General features: G+C 38.5%; 1 protein-coding gene and 1 pseudogene across 48 annotated transcripts in view; both read left to right on the forward strand.

The window, feature by feature from the left end:
• The window catches only part of TOPBP1 (DNA topoisomerase II binding protein 1), a 72,380-nt gene extending 54,430 nt beyond the window's left edge, over positions 1-17,950 (forward strand). For all 47 annotated transcript variants that reach the window (XR_014076701.1, XR_014076700.1, XR_014076707.1 and 44 more), the window contains one exon: positions 17,140-17,950. Coding sequence is in view for 25 of the 47 variants with exons in the window: in XM_081569794.1 (XP_081425920.1) it covers positions 17,140-17,283 (144 nt within the window). In the remaining 22 variants the exon portion in view is untranslated. The remainder of the gene's footprint in view (positions 1-17,139) is intronic.
• Positions 11,373-16,427, forward strand: LOC145538178 (large ribosomal subunit protein uL24 pseudogene; annotated as a pseudogene). Its single transcript, XR_014076710.1, has one exon. The product of XR_014076710.1 is annotated as a large ribosomal subunit protein uL24 pseudogene (transcript).
• Positions 17,951-19,045: the final 1,095 nt, after the last annotated feature.

The raw sequence follows: 19,045 nt of genomic DNA on the forward strand, positions 1-19,045 counted from the left end.
TTGACATATTGAGTGCAGCACTTTTAACAACAACATCTTTTAGGATTTGAAATAGCTCAGCTGGAATTCCATCACCTCCACTAGGTTTGTTTATAATAATGCTTCCTAAGGCCCACTTGACTTTGCATTGCAGGATGTTTGGCTCTAGGTAATAACCACACCATCATGGTTATCCCAGTCATCTTTTTTTTGTATAGTTCTTCTGTGTATTCTTGCTACCTCTTCTTAATCTCTTATTCTTTGGTACATTGTAAATACCTGTGTTAGACAGTAAGGGAAATCATGCACTTGCTACATGGAAGACTCACTGTATTCCTGCTCAGAATTGGCCTATGTGGGCTGATTGGAATGAGCAAAGAAAAATCTTGACACCAGAGTGCCTAAAATGCCACCAGGAATCAGTGAGATATGACAAAAGAACACCATTTATACAAGAGATTGTGAAGATTTATTCTAAGAGGCATCTCTGATGAATTCATGGTTCACTAGAATGCTGTGTTAAGGATTCTGAGGTTGTATCATTAGCAATGCCAACACAGCCATGTTTTTGTTATCCTTGCTCAACTTAGAATCTTTTTTCAGTAGTGGCATTTCCTTCATTAGAGAGTGAGAGCTTCATGATCCATTTAATTTCCCTTTTAGTTGCTAGAAACTCGGGAATTTTTTTTTATATATAATTTTCTCCTTTCCCTTTATTACTTGATTTTTTCTTTTATTTTGTGGACTGTTACTGTACTGTAATTTGGGGTTTTTTTATTTAGTTAATTTATGTTAATTGGAGGCTAATTACTTTACAATATTGTGATAGTTTTTGCCTTACATTGATATGAATCAGCCATGGGTGGACATGTGTCCCCCCATCCTGAACCCCTCTCCTACCTCGCTCCCCATCCCATCCCTCTGGTTGTGCCAGGGCACTGGCTTTGAGTGCCCTGCTTCATGCATTGAACTTGCACTGGTCCTCTGTTTCACATATGGTAGTATACACATTTCAATGCTGTTCTCTCAAATCATCCTACTCTTGCCTTCCCCACAGGGTCCAAAAGTCTGTTCTTTACATCTGTGTGTCTTTTGCTGTCTTACATATAGGGTCATCATTACCATCTTTCTAAATTCCATATATATGCGTTAGTATACTGTATTAGTATTTTTCTTTCTGACTGACTTCACTCTGTATAATAGGCACTGGTTTCATCCACCTCATTAGAACTGACTCAAATGTGTTCTTTTTTATAGCTGAATAATATTCCATTGTGTGTATGTACCACGACTTTCTTACCATTCGTCTGCCGGTGGACACGTAGGTTGCTTCCATGTCCTAGCTATTGTAAATAGTGCTGAAGTGAACATTGGGGTACAATTCTGGTTTCCTCGGTGTGTATGCCCAGCAGTGGGATTGCTGGGTCGCTTGTTCTATTGGCAGTTTTTTAAGGAATCTCCACACTGTTCTCCATAGTGGCTGTACTTGTTTGCATTCCCACCAACAGTGTAAGAGGGTTCCCTTTTCTCCATACTCTCTTCAGCATTTTTGTTTGTAGACTTTTTGATAACAGCCATTCTGACCAGCATGAGCTGGTACCTCATTGTAGTTTTGATTTGCATTTCTCTGATAATGAGTAATGTTGAACATCTTTCCATGTGTTTGTTAGCCATCTGTATGTCTTCTTTGGAGAGATTTCTGTTTCATTCTTTGGCCCAGTTTTTGATTGGGTCATTTATTTTTCTGGTATTGAACTGCATGAGGTGGTGTATATTTTTGAGATTAATTCTTTGTCAGTTGTTTTGTTTGCTCTTTTCTCCCACTCTGAAGGCTACCTTTCCCTCTTGCTTATAATTTCCTTCATTGTGCAAAAGCTTTTAAGTTTAATTAGGTCCCATTTGTTTATTTTTGCTTTTATTTCCATTACTCTGGTGGGTCGTAGAGGATCTTGCTGTGATTTATGTCAGAGTGTTCCGCCTATGTTTTCCTCTAAGAGTTTTATAGTTTCTGGTCTTACATTTAGATCTTTAATCCATTTTGAGTTTATTTTTGTGTATGGTGTTAGAAAGTGTTCTGGTTTCATTCTTTAACAGGTGGTTGACCAGTTTTCTCAGCACCACTTGTTAAAGAGATTGTCTTTTCTCCATTGTATATTTTGCCTCCTTTGTTCAAAGATAAGATGTCCATAGGTGCGTGGATTTATCTCTGGGCTTTCTATTTTGTTCCATTGATCTATATTTCTGTCTTTGTGCCAGTACCATAGTGTCTTGATGACTATAGCTTTGTAGTATAGTCTGAACTCAGGCAGGTTGATTCTTCCAGTTCCATTCTTCTTTATCAGGATTGCTTTGGCTATTTGAGGTTTTTTGTGTTTCCATACAAACTGGAATTATTTGTTCTAGTTCTATGAAAAATACAGTTGGTAGCTTGATAGGGATTGCATTGAATCTGTAGATTGCTTTGGGTAATATACTCATTTTCACTGTATTGATTCTTCCGATCCATGAACATGGTATATTTCTCCATCTAGTTGTGATTTCTTTCATCAGTGTTTTACAGTTTTCTATATGTAGGTCTTGTTTCTTTAGGCAAATTTATTCCTAAGTATTTTATTCTTTTCTTTGCAGTGGTGAATTGTTTCAGTAATTTCTCTTTCTGGTTTATCATTGTTAGTGTATAGGAATGCAAAGGATTTCTGTATATTAATTTTATATCCTGCAGCTTTACTATATTCTGGAGAAGGACATGGCAACCCACTCCATTGTTTCCGTAATTTCTCTTTCTGGTTTATCATTGTTAGTGTATAGGAATGCAAAGAATTTCTGTATATTAATTTTATATCCTGCAGCTTTACTATATTCTGGAGAAGGACATGGCAACCCACTCCAGTGTTCTTGCCTGGAGAATCCCAGGGACGGGGGAGCCTGGTGGGCTGCCGTCTATGGGGTCGAACAGACTCGGACATGACAGCGACTTCACTTTCACTTTTCACTTTCATGCATTGGAGAAGGAAATGGCAACCCACTCCAGTGTTCTTGCCTGGAGAATCCCAGGGACGGTGGAGCCTGGTGGGCTGCCATCTATGGGGTCGCACAGAGTCGGACACGGCTGAGCGACTTCACTTTCACTTTACTATATTCATTGATTAGCGCTAGTTATTTTCTGGTGGTGTCTTTAGGGTTTTATATATAGAGGATCATGTCATCTGCAAACAGTGAGAGTTTTACTTCTCTTCCAATATAGATTCCTTTTATTTCTTTTTCTTCTCTGATTGCTGTGGCTAGGACTTCCAAAACTATGTTGAATAGTAGCGGTGAGAGTGGGCACCCTTGTTTGTTCCTGATTTTAGAGCAAATGCTTTCAGTTTTTCACCATTGAGGATAATGTTTGCTGTGGTTTTGTTGTATATGGCTTTTATTATGTTGAGATATATTCCTTCTATGCCTGCTTTCTGGAGAGTTTTTATCATAAATGGGTGTTGAATTTTGTCAAAGGCTTTCTCTACATCTATTGAGATAATCATATGGTTTTTGTCTTTCACTTTGTTAATATGATGTATCACTTTGATTGATTTGCAAATATATTTGAGAATCCTTGCATCCCTGGGATAAAGCCCATGATGTATGATCTTTTTAATATGTTGGATTCTGTTTGCTAGAATTTTGTTGAGGATTTTTGCACCTATGTTCATCAGTGATATTGGCCTGTAGTTTTCTTTTTTTTTTTTTTTTGGCATCTTTGTCTGTTTTTGGTATTAGGGTGATGGTGGCCTCATAGGATGAGTTTGGGAGTTTACCTTCCTCTGCAATTTTCTGGAAGAGTTTGAGTAGGATAGGTGTTAGCTCTTCTCTAAATTTTTGGTAGAATTCACTTGTGAAGCCATCTGGTCCTGGGCTTTTGTTTGTTGGAGGATTATAGATTACAGTTTTGATTTCCATGCTTGTGATGGGTTTGTTAAGATTTTCTGTTTTTTCCTGGTTCAGTTTTGGAAGGTTATACTTTTCTAAGAATTTGTCCATTTCTTCCAAGTTGTCCATTTTGTTCGCATGTAGTTGCTGATAGTAGTCTCTTATGATCTTTTGTATTTCTGTGTTGTCTCTTGTGATTTCTCCATTTTCATTTCTAATTTTGTTGATTTGATTCTTCTCCCATTTTTCTTGATGAGTCTGGCTAATGGTTTGTCTATTTTATTTATCTTCTCAGAGAACCAGCTTTTAGTTTTGTTGATTTTTGCTATAGTCTCCTTCATTTCTTTTTCATTTATTTCTGCTCTGATTTTTGTGATTTCTTTCCTTCTGCTAACTTTGGGGTTCTTCTTTTTTGGTTGCTTTAAGTGTAAAGTTAGGTTATTTATTGATGTTTCTCTTGTTTCTTGAGGTAGGCTTGTATTCCTATGAACTTTCCTCTTAGCACTGCTTTTATTGAATCCCATAGGTTTTGGGTTGTTGTGTTTTCATTTTCATTTGTTTCTATGCATATTTTTGTTTGCTTTTTGATTTCTTCTGTGATATGTTGGTTATTTAGAAGCATGTTGTTTAGTGTCCATAAAGTGAAGTGAAGTCATTCAGTCATGTCCAACTCTTTGCAGCCCCATGGGCTGTAACCTACCATGCTCTGTCCATGGGATTTTCCAGGCAAGAGTACTAGAGTGGGTTGCCATTTCCTTCTCCAGAGGATCTTCCCGACCCAGGGATTGAATCCAGGTCTCCCACATTGTAAGCAGACGCTTTACTGTCTGAGCCACCAGGGAAGTCCAAAGTGAAAGTGAAAGTCACTCAGTAGTGTCCAGCTCTTTGTGACCCCATAGACTATACAGTTCATAGAATACAGTTCTTGGAATTCTCCAGGCCAAAATACTGGAGTGGGTAGCCTTTCCCTTCTCCAAGGGATCTTCCCAACCCAGGGATCGAACCCAGGTCTCCCATATTGCAGGCAGATTCTTTATCAGCTGAGCCACAAGGGAAGCCCTTAGCCTCCATATGTTTGAATTTTAATAGTTTTTTTTGTATTTTTAATAGTTTTTTCCTGTAGTTGACATCTAATCTTACCACATCATGATCAAAAAAGATGCTTGAAATGATTTCAATTTTTTCTTATTCTACCAAGGCTAGATTTATGGCCCAGGATGTGATCTGTCTTGGAGAATGTTCTGTGTGCACTTGAGAAAAAGGTGAAATTCGTTGTTTTGGGGTGAAACACCCTGTAGATATCAATTAGGTCTAACTGATCCTTTGTGTTATTTAAAGCTTGTGTTTCTTTGCTAATTTTCTGTTTGGTTGATCTATCCATAGGTGTGAGTGGGGTTTTAAAGTCCCCCACTATTACTGTGTTACTGTTAATTTCCCCTTTCATACTTGTTAGCATTTGCCTTACGTATTGAGGTTCTCCTGTGTTGGTCGCACATATATTTATAATTGTTATATCTTCTTGGATTGATCCTTTGGTCATTATGTAGTGTCCTGCTTTGTCTCTTTATTTCAAAGTCTATTTTATCTGATATGAGTATTGCTACTTCTCCTTTCTTTTCATCTCTATTTGCATGAAATATCTTTTTCCAGCCCTTCACTTTCAGTCTATGTATCCCTTGGTTTGAGGTGGGTCTCTTGTAGACAGCATATATAGGGGTCTTGTTTTTGTATCCATTTGGCCAGTCTTTGTCTTTTGGTTGGGGCATTTAGCTCATTTACATTTAAGGTAATTATTGATAACTGTGATCCCATTACCATTTACTTTGTTGTTTTGCGTTAGATTTTATAAACCTTATCTGTGTTTCCTGTTTAGAGAAGATCCTGTAGCATTTGTTGAAGAGCTGGTTTTGTGGTGCTGAATTCTCTCAGCTTTTGCTTGTCTCTAAAGCTTTTGATTTCTCCTTCATATCTGAATGAGATCCTTGCTGGGTAGAGTAATCTTGGTTGTAGGTTTTTCTCTTTCATCACTTTGTGTGTCCTGCCATTCCCTTCTGGCCTGAAGAGTTTCTATTGAAATATCAGCTGTTATCTTTATGGGGATCCCCTTGTGTGTTATTTGTTGCTTTTCCCTTGCTGCTTTTAATATTTGCTCTTTGTGTTTAATCTTTGTTAGTTTGATTAATATATATCTTGGGGTGTTTCGCCTTGGGTTTATCCTTTTTGGGATTCTATAGGTTTCTTGAACTTGAGTGGCTATTTCCTTCCCCGTTTTAGGGAAGTTTTCGACTATTATCTCAAGTATTTTCTCATGCCCTTTCTTTTTGTCTTCTTCTGTGACACCTATGATTCAAATGTTGAGGCATTTAACATTGTCCCAGCAGTCTCTGAGATTGTCCTTATTTCTTTTAATTCTTTTTTCTTTTTTCCTCTCTGCTTCATTTATTTCCACCATTCTATGTTCCACCTCACTTATCCTCTCTTCTGCCTCAGTACACTTATCCTCTCTTCTGGACACTTAGTGCAGTAAAGTGTCCAGTAGTGAGTTTGGGGTGTCTATGGGTTTGGCATGGCTTTGGGCAGTCTGTCTTTTAATGCTCAGGGTTGTGTTCCTATTTTGCTGGAGAATTAGCGTGGTATGTCTTGCACTGGAACTTGTTGGCCCTTGGGTGGAGTTTGGTTTCAGTATAGGTAGAGAGATTTTTGTGTGAGCTCTTGTCTATTAATGTTCCCAGAGTCAGGAGTTCTCTGATGTTCTCAAGTTTTGGAGTTAAGCCTCTTGCCTCTGGCCTTCAGTCCTTCTCTTACAGTAGCCTCAAGACTTCTCCATCCATACAGCACAGATGATAAAACATCTAGGTTAATGGTGAATAATTCTCTACAGCAAGAAACACCCAGAAAGATTCACAGAGTTAAGTAGAGAAGAGAAGAGGAAGGAAGGAGATAGAGGTGACCTGGAGGAGAACAGGGAGAGTCAAAAGGGGAGAGAGCAATCAAGCCAGTAATCAAATCCCTAAGTGAAAATGGATACCGAAGATTAGATCCTTAAAGGTACAAAATTGATAACAAATACCAAAAAGCAAAAATTAAAAATCTAGAATAGACTCTCAAAAATACAATATAAAATACAAAAACAAAATCAATCACAATATTTATATATATATATATGAAATTTACTTTAAAAAATAGGGTCCTTTTTTTTTTTGCTAGGTAATACTAGGGTATAAAAATGAAAATTAAAGGAGTAATAAAGAACTTAAACTTTCTTAAAAAAATTAAAAAGTGATAATAGTAAAAATATATCTAGGAATTTCTCTGGAGCTGTTGTGGGCAGTGTGACGTTAGTTCAGTGTCAGAGAGTCCTTTTTCCCAGTGTGTGCTTGTTTTCAAGGTCTATAGGTCCCCCTCCAATGCAGTCAGTATAACTGTGGGGTTTTAATCCATTGCACCTGTCTCTTCCACAGCAGTTCCTTCTGTGTTTATTTTGGCTTCCTCTGTTTACAAGTCTCTTCAGTGTCTTAATTTCTGCCCTGACACAAGGGGGCAAAGGTGGCTACTTACTTAGGCTCACCTGTTCAGTTGTGTTTTTGGGAGGGAGGGACACTGCAAACAGATACCACTGGCATGTGTGGGGAGTGCTCGCAGTGTATGGACCACACTGGGTTTGCCACAGCCCAAGGCAGCGTGTGTTTCCCAGGTCTACACTGCTCAGACTCCAGGGTGTTCTGCAAGGACACTGTCCCAAGTGGGCCCTGCATTTCGTGCAATACCCAGGTCTAAGCCACTCAGGTTCTCGGGAGCTTTGCAGGTGCACAGACCCAGATGGGCTGTGCATTTTGTGCCTCCTGGGTTGGAGCAGTTCAGGCTACCCAGTGCTTAATGAGCACACTGTCCTAGATGCACCATGCATCTTAATCACCTCCCTGGTCCCGGCCACTTGGTTTCCCAGGTGTGCTGCGAGAGCACCGTCACAGGTATGCTGTGTGTCTCTAGGGAGCTGATCTCAGGCTGTGACACTCCTGGCAGATGTCAACCGTTCAGGATCCCAGGAAGATGTGGCTAGCAACTGGGAGTCTGCTCAAAGTTTGGTGGAAGACTCAGTCTCCGGGGCTGAGACTCCAGCAGCCCCTTGCCTTCCAGCTCTGGCTCTGTCTGTCACATGCCTGCCTCTCAGCCTCTGGGGAGGGTGGGCCCTATATTGCAGCTGGCTTGCACTCCGTTGGTATTCGCTCATCTTTGTTTTGTGAGCGCACCAGGGGTCACCCTCATCCTTTTTGCCCACCCACCCCTCAACCCCTGCCTCTTTCAAGCAACCATCAATCTGTTCTCTCCATCTGTTGAGTTCTGAGGGTTTTGTTTTTTAGATTCCATTTATTAAAAAAATCATCTAGTATTTGTATTTCTCTGTTTGACTCTTTGCTTAGCATAGTGGCCTCAAGGTCCATTCCTATTGCCACAATTGGCAGGCTTTCCTCTTTAATGGCTGCCAGTATTCCATTTAGTCTGTGTGAGTGTGTGTATGTGTATGTACCAGTTTTCTTTATTCCTTCATTCGTTTCTGGATACTCGTATCTTGGCTATTGTAAATAATGCTTCAGTGAACATGGGAGTGTAGATATCTTTTCAAGTTAGTGTTTTTGTTTCCTTTGGATAAATACCCAGAAGTGGAATTTTTGGACCATATAGTAGTTCTGTCTTTAATTTTTTGAGGAACCTCCATACTGTTTTCCATAGTGGCTGTAGCATTTACATTTCCACCAGTGGTGCACAGAGGTTCCCTTTTCTCTGCACTCTTGCCAACATGTGTTATTTCTTGTCTTTTCAATATAAAAGCTATTCTAACAGCTGTGAGATGATATCTCATTGTGGTTTTGATTTGCATTTCTCTGTTGATTAGTCATGTTGAGCACTTTTTCATGTACCTGTTGGCCGTCTGTATGTCTTCTTTGGGAAAATGTCTATACAGATCTTCTGCCTATTTTTTAATGGAATTTTTTTTTTTTTTTTTGCTGTTTTATGAGTGTTTTGTATACTTTGGATATTAACTCCTTATCAGATACATAATTTGCAGATATTTTCTCCTGTTTGACAAGTTGCCCTTTCATTTTGTTAATGGTTTCCTTCATTGTGCAGAAGCTTTTCACTTGATAATCTCACTTGTTTATTTTTGCTTTTGTTGCCTTTGCTTTTTGTGTCAAGTCAAAAAACAAAAACCACTGTCAAGAAGCTTGCCACCTGTGTTTTTTTCCTAGGAGTTTTATGGTTTCAGGTCTTATGTTCAAGTCTTAATCCATTTTGAGTTTATTTTTGTGTGTGATGTAAGATATTGAGTTTCATTCTTTTGCATGTGGTGATTTAGTTTTCCCAACACTGTTTATTAAAAAGACTGACTTCTCCCTGTTGTATATTCTTGGCATCTTTGTTGTAAACTACTTGACCATGCGTGCATATGATTATTTCTGGGTCTCCATTCTATTCCATTGATCTGTTTTTAGGCCAATACCATGTTGTTCAGTTGCTCAGTTGCATCCAAGTCTTTGCAACCCCATGTACTGCAGCACACCAGGCTTCCTTGTCCTTCACCATCTCCCGGAGCTTACTCAAACTCATTTCCATTGAGTCAGTGGTCTTTTAATTTCATGGCTGCAGTCACCATCTGCAGTGATTTTGGAGCCCCCAAAAATAAAGTCTCTCACTGTTTCCATTCCCCATCTATTTGCTATGAAGTGATGGGACCAGATATCATGACCTTAGTTTTCTGAATTTTGAGTTTTAAGCCAGCTTTTTCATTCTCCTCTTTCACTTTCATCAAGAGGCTCTTAAGTTCCTCTTTGCTTTCTGCCTTAAGGGTGGTGTTATCTGCATATCTGAGGTTATTGATGTTTCTCCCGGCAATCTTCATTCCAGCTTGTGCTTCATCCAGCCCAGCATTTCGCATGATGTACTATTTTGATAACTGGAGCTTTGTAATATAGTTTGAAATCAGGGCACATGATGCTCTAACTTTGTCATTCTTTCTCTAGATGGCTTTATTTGAGGTCTTTTGTGTTTCCATACAAATTTTAGGATTGTTTGGTCTATTTCTTGGGAAAATGCCATGGAATTTTGATAGGGATTACAGTGAATCTGTAGATTGCTTTGGGTAGCAAGGACATTTTAACAACATTAATTCTTCTAATCCATGAGCACAGATTATCTTTATGTTTATTTGTATCTTTTTCATCAGTCTTAAAGCTTTCAGTTTACTAATTTATAGGTCTTCATTTCATCAGTCTTACTGTTTATAATATTGCCCAGTATTTTATTCTTTTTGATGCAGCTGTAAATGGGATTATTTTCTTCTTAATTCCTCTTTTCTTTAATTTTAAATTATCTTTGTCTTTAAATGAATTTCTTGAAAGGGAACCCTGTTGTACTATTGGTGGGAATGTAAATTGATACAGCCACTATGGAGGACAGTGGAAATTCCTTTAAAATCCAGGAATAAAACTACCATATGACCCAACAATCCCACTACTGGGTATATACCTTGGCGAAACCATAATTGAAAAAGACACATGTACCCCCAATGTTCATTGCAGCACTTATTTACATATATATATATGTATGTATATGCATATGTACATATATAATGGAATATTACTTAACCATGAAAAGGAGCACATTTGATTCAATGCTAATGAAGTGGTTGAACCTAGAGCCTATTAGAGTGAAGTAAATCAGAGAGAAATATTATATATTAACACATATATATGGAACCTAGAAAGATGGTACTGATGAACCTATTTGCAGGGCAGCAGTGGAGACATAGAGATAGAAAACAGACTTGTGAACACAGAGAAGGGGTGGGAAGGAGAAGGTGGGACGAATGGAGAGAGTAGCACGGAAGCATATACACAACCATAAGTAAAATAGCCAGTGGGAATTTGCTGTATGACGCAGGGAACTCAAACTGTGGCTCTGTGACAGCCTAGAGGGGTGGGAGGGAGGTTTAAAAGGAGGAGACATATGTATACCTGTGGCTGATACATGTTGATGGTATGGCAGAAACCAATACAATATTGTAAAGCAATTATCCTCCAATTAAATTTTTTTAAAAATTGAGGGGGGTGGGAAATGGCTTTCTTATAAACAGGATATAGTTGGGACTTGGTTTTTATTCTCTAAAATGTTTAGTCCACAATGTAGTTACCAATACTGGATTTTATTTTTTGCCATGTCTTTTGGTTCATCTCTCAGTTCTTTGTTCCTCAGTTCTTTTCTTGTCTTTTTTGGTATTGATTTAAATATCTTTTAGAACTCCATTGTATTCCTTTTTTTTTCCTGCACTGGCTCTTCATTGCTGTATGAGCTTTCTCTAGTTGAAGTGAGTGGGGTCTACTCTCTAGTTGTGATGTATAGGTTTCTCATTGCTGTGGCTTCTCTTGCTGAGGAGCACAGGCTCTGGGCATATGGACTCCATAGTTGCAGCACATGGGCTTAGTTGCTCCATGGCATGTGGGATCTTCTGGACCAGGGATTAAACCTGTGTCCGCTGCATTGGCAAGTGGAGTCTCAACCACTGGACCACCAGGCAAGTCCAGCATCCATTCTTGTTAAAGCAACAACTTCTCTGCTTTTTTTTTGGACAGGTGGAAGTGTTTTGCTATACTGATTACAATATACTTCCTTAATTTTTCATAATCTTTTTAAAGTTACTGTTGTACCACTTTGCATAAAAATTTAGAAATCTTGGAACCATATAGATTCAATTGCTTCCCCTGTTCTTCAAACCAGGAGTCAGTAAACTATAGCCCACAGTCCAGTCTGTTGCCTATTTTATAAATAAAACTTAAAAAGTTGAAACCCAGCTATGTTCATTCATTGGCATATTCTGTTTTGCTGTTTTTGCACTATAACTACATAGTTGAGTAGTTGCAACAAAGATAACTCCACAATTTTGTGTTATACTTTAAGTTTTGCCTTAGACAGTCTTATTTAAGGAAATCAAAGGGGAAGCCTTTTGTATTTACCCTAATATATATCATCTTAAGTGTTATTTCTTTCCAAAGAGCTAAGTTTTCGTGTGGTATCATTTTCCTTCAGCCTGAAGAACTTTCTTTAGTTTATAGTACAAATATGATGGGGACTAATTCTAGTTTTCTTTTTTGAAAATGTCCGTTTTACCTTTATTCTTGAAGATTTTTGATAGGATATAGAATTGGGGGTTGAGTTTTTTTCTTCTAGTACTTTAAAGACTTGATTCTCTCCTAGCCTCTTTTATTTCTGATAAGAAGTTAATAGTAATTTGAATTGTTCTTTATGCAATGTGTCATTTTTTCCCCCACTTCTAAGCTATCTCTTACGCCTGGCAACCACTAATCTTGTTTTTAAGAGGACACTTTAAAAAAAAATTGTTTACTTATTTCGCTGTGTGAGGTCTTAGTTGCCAGCACATGGGATCTTCGTTGCATCATGCAAGATCTTTTGTTGTAGCACATGAACATCCTGATTGTGGCACACAGTCTCCAGTGTGTGGGCTCAGTTGCAGTGCGTGGGCTCACTTGCAGTGCATGGGCTCAGTTGCTCCACAGCATGGAGAATCTAGTTCCCCAAGCAGGGATCAAACCTGTGTCCCTTGCTTTGCAAGGTAGATTCTTAACTACTGGACCACCAGCAAGTCCCAATTAGTAATCTTTTGTCCATTTCTATAATTTAATGATTTTTTAAATCTTAAATAAATTAAATTACTAATAGTGTGTGAACTTTGGCAGTTGGCTTTTTTCACTCAGTAAAATTCTTTTGAGATTCATCCAAATTGTTGTGTTAGTATACACTTTTATTCCATTTTATTACTGAGTAATACAGATATACTACAGTTAATCTTTAACCTGTTGAAGGACATCTGGGTTATTTCTGGCTTGGAGCTGCTAGGGATGTTTATATAGTTTGTATGTGAATATAAAATTACATTGCACTGGGATAAGTGCCCCAGTGTGTGTTTCCAGAGTGGGCATATTTTACATTCCCACCGTCAATGTCTGAGTGATCCAGTTTCTTTGTATCCTCATCTACATTTAATTATCATTTCAGTTGGCATATAATCTCTCGTGGTTTTAGCTTGTTGCATTTCCTTAGTGGCTAATCAAAGTGAACATTTCTTTGTGTGCTTTTTTACCATGTTTATAATCCTCTTTATTGAAATGTCTCCTCGTGTCTTTTGCCCATTTTGTAATTGGATTGGTGTTACCCTTGAGAGTTGTTTGTAGCAGATACTTGTCTTTTGTTGGATATGTGTTTGCACATATTTTCTCCCTATCTCGGTTTGTCTATTTACTTTTTCCTCTCTTTTTTTTTTGGCTGTGCCACACAGCTTGCAGGATCTTAGTTCCCCCACCAGGGACTGAACCCAGGCCCCCAGCAGTGGAAGCACTGAGTCCTAACTACTGAACCAACAGGGATTCCCTACCTTTATCTCTTAACAGGATTTTTTGCAAAACAGAAGTTAAAAAGTTTTTTACAGTTTTTATACTTTCTGTCTATGATCCATTTTTCATAAAACATGTGAAAGTCTCATTGTGTCTGACTCTCTGTGACCCCATGGACTGTAGCCCACCAGGCTCCTCTGTCCATGGGATTCTCCAGGTAAGAAACTGCAGTGGGCTGCCATTCCCTTCTCCAGAGGATCTTCCTGACCCAGGGATTGAACCCAGTTCCCCTGCATTGTAGGCAGATTCTTCACCATCTGAGCCACCAGGGAAACCTCGTGAGGTTTAGGACAAAATTGTCAGGGGGTTGGCTGGGTGGTTTTCTGCCTCAGAATATTCAGTTGCTCTAGAACCCTTTGTTAAAGAGCAAATGGTTAATCCTCCATTTAGTTGCATTTGCACCTTTGTCAAAATTCAGATGTGGGTTTTGTGTCAGTCTGTTTCTGGATTCTCTGTTCTATTCCATCAATCTATGTGTCTTTCAATGCAAAGAAATAGAGGAAAACAACAGAATGGGAAGGACTAGAGATCTCTTCAAGAAAATTAGAGATACCAAGGGAACATTTCATGCAAAGATGGGCTTGATAAAGGACAGAAATGGAGCAGCCTGCAGATCTCTTCCCTTCTGTGGCCATCGCTGTAGCTCCAGCGGCCAAAATGAAGTTCAATCCCTTTGTGACTTCTGACCGAAGCAAGAATCGAAAAAGGCATTTCAATGCGCCTTCCCATATTCGCAGGAAAATTATGTCTTCTCCTCTTTCTAAAGAGCTAAGACAGAAGTACAACGTTCAATCCGTGCCCATCCGAAAGGATGATGAAGTTCAGGTTGTACGAGGGCACTACAAAGGGCAGCAAATTGGCAAAGTAGTCCAGGTTTACAGGAAGAAATACGTCATCTACATTGAACGAGTGCAGCGGGAGAAGGCTAATGGCACAACTGTCCATGTGGGCATTCACCCCAGCAAGGTGGTTATCACCAGACTAAAACTGGACAAAGACCGCAAAAAGATCCTCGAACGTAAAGCCAAATCTCGCCAAGTAGGAAAAGAAAAGGGCAAATATAAGGAAGAAACAATTGAGAAGATGCAGGAATAAAGTCATCTTGTCTACAGCTTTCATTAAATTAAAAAAAAAAAAAAAGGACAGAAATGGTATAGACCTAACAGAAGCAGAAGATATTAAGAAGAGGTGGCAAGAATACACAGAAGAACTGTACAAGATCTTCATGACCCAGATAATCACGATGGTGTGATCACTCGCCTAGAGCCAGACATGCTGGAATGTGAAGTCAAGTGGGCCTTAGAAAGCATCACTACGAACAAAGCTAGTGGAGGTGATGAAATTCCAGTTGAACTGTTTCAAATCCTGAAAGATGATGCTGTGAAAGTGCTGCACTCAATATGCCAGCAAATGTGGAAAACTCAGCAGTGGCCACAGGACTGGAAAAGGTCAGTTTTCATTCCAATCCCAAAGGCAATGCCAAAGAATGCTCAAACTACCGCACAATTGCACTCATCTCACATGCTAGTAAAGTAATGCTCAAAATTCTCCAAGCCAGGCTTCAGCAATACGTGAACCGTGAACTTCCAGATGTTCAAGCTGGTTTTAGAAAAGGCAGAGGAACCAGAGATCAAATTGCCAACATCCGCTGGATCATCGAAAAAGCAAGAGAGTTCCAGAAAAACATCTGTTTCTGCTTTATTGACTATGCCAAAGCCTTTGACTGTGTGGATCACAATAAACTTGGAAAATTCTTCAAGAGATGGGAATACCAGACCATCTGACCTGTCTCTTGAGAAACCTGTATGCAGGTCAGGAAGCAACAGTTAGAACTGGACATGGAACAACAGACTGGTTCCAAATAGGAAAAGGAGTACGTCAAGGCTGTATATTGTCACCCTGTTTATTTAACTTATATGCAGAGTACATCATGAGAAACGCTGGGCTGGAAGAAACACAAGCTGGAATCAAGATTGTCGGGAGAAATATCAATAACCTCAGATATGCAGATGACACCACCCTTATGGCAGAAAGCAAAGAAGAACTAAAGAGCCTCTTGATGAAAGTGAAAGAAGAGAGTGAAAAAGTTGGCTTAAAGCTCAACGTTCAGAAAACTGAAGTCATGGCATCTGGTGCCATCACTTCATGGGCAATAGATGGGGAAACAGTGGAAACAGTGTCAGACTTTATTTTTTTGGGCTCCAAAATCACTGCTGATGGTGATTGCAGCCATGAAATTAAAAGACGCTTACTCCTTGGAAGAAAGGTTATGACCAACCTAGATAGCATATTAAAAAGCAGAGACATTAGTTTGGAAACAAAAGTCCGTCTAGTCCAGGCTATGGTTTTTCCAGCGGTCAGGTATGGATGTGAGAGTTGGACGGTGAAGAAAGCTGAGCGCCGAAGAATTGATGCTTTTGAACTGTGGTGTTGGAGAAGACTCTTGAGAGTCCCTTGGACTGCAAGAAGATCCAACCAGTCCATCCTAAAGGAGATCAGTCCTGGGTGTTCATTCCTTTCTCTGTATTCCTCTTTTCAAAATTGTTGTTGCTATTCTAGCGCTTGTAGTTTTTTTTGCTTGTGTCTTTATATGTAAATTTTTAAATAAGCTTGTTTGTCTATAAAAACATCTTCCTATGATTTTAATAGGAATTACATTAAACCTACAGGTCAGTTTAAGTGTTTGACATCTCTAGTACATTAAGTCTTTCAGTCCTTGAAGACAGTAGGCAGTTTGCTTGGCTGACCTTACACACTAAGTTGCAGCTCACATCTCAGTTGTGTTCTTGGGGCCTTACCTTGAGTCTCTGACATACATGATTTAGGGGTCAAGTAAGAATTTGGTCAATGTTTATAATACAGAGTTGGAGCTCCCCTCAAATTTTCTGGAATTTCCCACCTCATTTTCTAGTGCTATGGTGCCATTCTGTCCTGTGGCTCTTCAAAATTTTCTGTTTTAGCCAGTCAATATGACACAGACGGGGCATCTCCCCTGACTAAAAGCTGTAAAAAGTGAAAAAGAGGATTCACCCCATTTATTCCTTTCTTTCCAGAGGTCAACCCCTGCTTTGGTATTTGCCTGATTGTTTCTTCTACAGTGTCTTAGAGTAGTTGCTTTTAATATATTCTGGTTCGAAGTTATACTTATTAAACTTTGGAAGAGTTGGATTGAAAGGCATTTACCCAGTGTGGTGGTGATTCCTTGTGTTCTCCAGTCTACCATGTTGCCAGGAATAAATTGCACTTATAATAGCTGTTTTCTTTTATGTTGGAATGTAGTTATGAGGAAGAAAAATGCAAAGGATTTTGGAGTCAAGTGGAGAAGTACATGAATTTTGGCTTTGCCACCTGCTAGTTATATAACCTTGTGTTATTTAACCTTTTTTATCTGTAAAATGGAGAATAAAAAACCTATCTCACATGTTTATTGGAAAATTTTTTAAAGGTTTTCAGAAACTTGCAGTAAATATAACATCTCACTTAAATGATAGCTGTTAACTGTATTTTAGGTTTTCTCTATTCTGTTTTCAATCTATATTTAATCCATTAAGATCTGAGCTAGCCCCCCTCTGCCTGAGCTGTAAGCTCATTTTTCTGATAAAAGGTGAAATTTTGTTACGTGGGATCTGTTCATTAAGGGTGACAAGTGCTAAGTACCTATCTTGGAAGACTGATGTTTAAGTTTTTTGATCATAAAGCAGAGTAAAGGAATCTATTACCTTATTAACAGCTTGAAATCTGAAGGAAAAAAAAATTAACAATGTTGGGTTTTTCCCCTCTTTTATAGGAATCCCCTCCTCAAGTAGAAAATTACTGTCTACCAGAAGCTGCTTCATTTCTTCAGAATAAAAAGGAACCTGGGCCTGGATTCTCACAAAAGAGGAAAGCTCCTACAGAAAAAAATAAAATCAAACGACCCAGAGTAGAATAATTATATTTAATCAGTTACCAAACATTAGTTTTTTAAATTAATAACTTGAATATGACTGTGATGGATTTGTAATTTAAAGACAAGAACCTGGAGAATTCAGCTTCAGTGTAATGATGAAGCTTGAAGTTAGTTTTCAACACCTGAAATTTTAATCACTGAAATATTAACTGATCCTAATAGAAAGTTACCTGAAATAACAAAATGCAGCTCCTCAGCTAGCTTGTCGTTCAGCCATATTGATGTGTGTAAGGTGGGTTTTTATTTATTTGCTTGTAAGTATCCAAGTCTGTAGTTTAGTGGAAGTTTTAGCAAGGTGTTCAATTTTGCCTTAAAATGTCTGCTTTAATTCATAAAAACAAGAAAGTTATCAATTGGGATTCATTCATATTTTCCCTGATTTTTAGCTTCTCACCATTTTACCTCTTCTTAACAGGAGCCTGAGCACAAGGTTTAATGAGGAACTGAGGCTTTAAACTTAAGTGCGTGTGTATATATGTATATGCATGTTTGTACAAATCTCCATGATGTTTGCCAAGTTTGGGGGCCAAAACTTGGAAAATAAAAGTAGTGACTCAAAGTAGTTGTTCAAATAGATAATTAAAAAAAAAAATTCTGGTAACCATTCTCTTGTTGAAGCAAATAAAAGATTTGTAAAACAGCTTAAAAATGAATCTAGTTATGTTTCTGATGTTGTTTATGTAGAATATTAGGGCTTCCCTGGTGTCTCAGTTGGTAAAGAATCTGCCTGCAATGCAGGAGACTTGGGTTAGATCCCCCAATTGGGAAGATCCCATGGAGAAGGGAACGGCCACCCACTCCAGTATTCTGGTCTGGAGAATTCTATGGGCTGTATAGTCAATGGAGTCGCAAAAGAGTCAGACATAACTGAGCGACTTTCACATATACATGTAGAATATTGCTCTGGTAGGTTAAAGAAAGGAAGAACTACAGAATTGCATTAGCCTCTGCTATCTAAACCTAAACACCAGATACTACATGTATGGCCACAGTTCTCTAAATATAAGGCTACCTCACTTTGTTTAAGGGACTGTAATTTTGATGTAAATTGTTCAATTCCTAGTAATAATCTTGAAAGGCAAACTCAAATGGTGATGAATTAAAATCCTTAACCTGAACACCAAACCCTTGAAGTTTTCATCAAATTTTTCTTTAAATGAAGTAGGGGTTATCACTGCCCTTCAGTCTTTCAGCTTTGAGCTAATTCACACCTTAGGACAACACAAATTCTTACACCAGCAAACAGGTAGCATTGTCATATAAACTGTACTCCTGCCCTCCTCCAAACAAAAAACCCATAGACCTGGTTTTATTAGAACCATTTTGTGCTAGCTGGTCCTCTCATTGACAGTTTGAAGTATGTTTCTCTCTGAATTTCACTACTTAAAAATTCTTTGAAATAGTTACTCTTCAGATTTTCTTGATGAGCACACTGTTGACAGAACAAATAATATTCTCCTATTTCTCTATCTCAGAAAAAATGAACTAATGTAGCATTGTCTTTTCTGCCATAATTATAGACTCTTTTCTCTGTTCAGGCCTTAATGTGCAATTTTAAGTCTCCAGATCTCAGCTTCTCTTGACTCTCCAGAATCTGTCTGCATCCAGCATAACACATTTTCACTCAGGTTTTGACTCTTACACTGTAAATGTCCTTATACCAGCAAAGTCTTCTTACATGCAGATAATTCCAAGCATAGGTAGATATCTCATTTAAAAGGGGAAAAAAAAACCTTTCCTTGAT

Source organism: Giraffa tippelskirchi, chromosome 2 (assembly GCF_054371585.1).
Source record: "Giraffa tippelskirchi isolate mGirTip1 chromosome 2, T2T-mGirTip1v1.2.pri, whole genome shotgun sequence".
In the NCBI taxonomy this organism is placed as follows: Eukaryota; Metazoa; Chordata; class Mammalia; order Artiodactyla; family Giraffidae; genus Giraffa; species Giraffa tippelskirchi.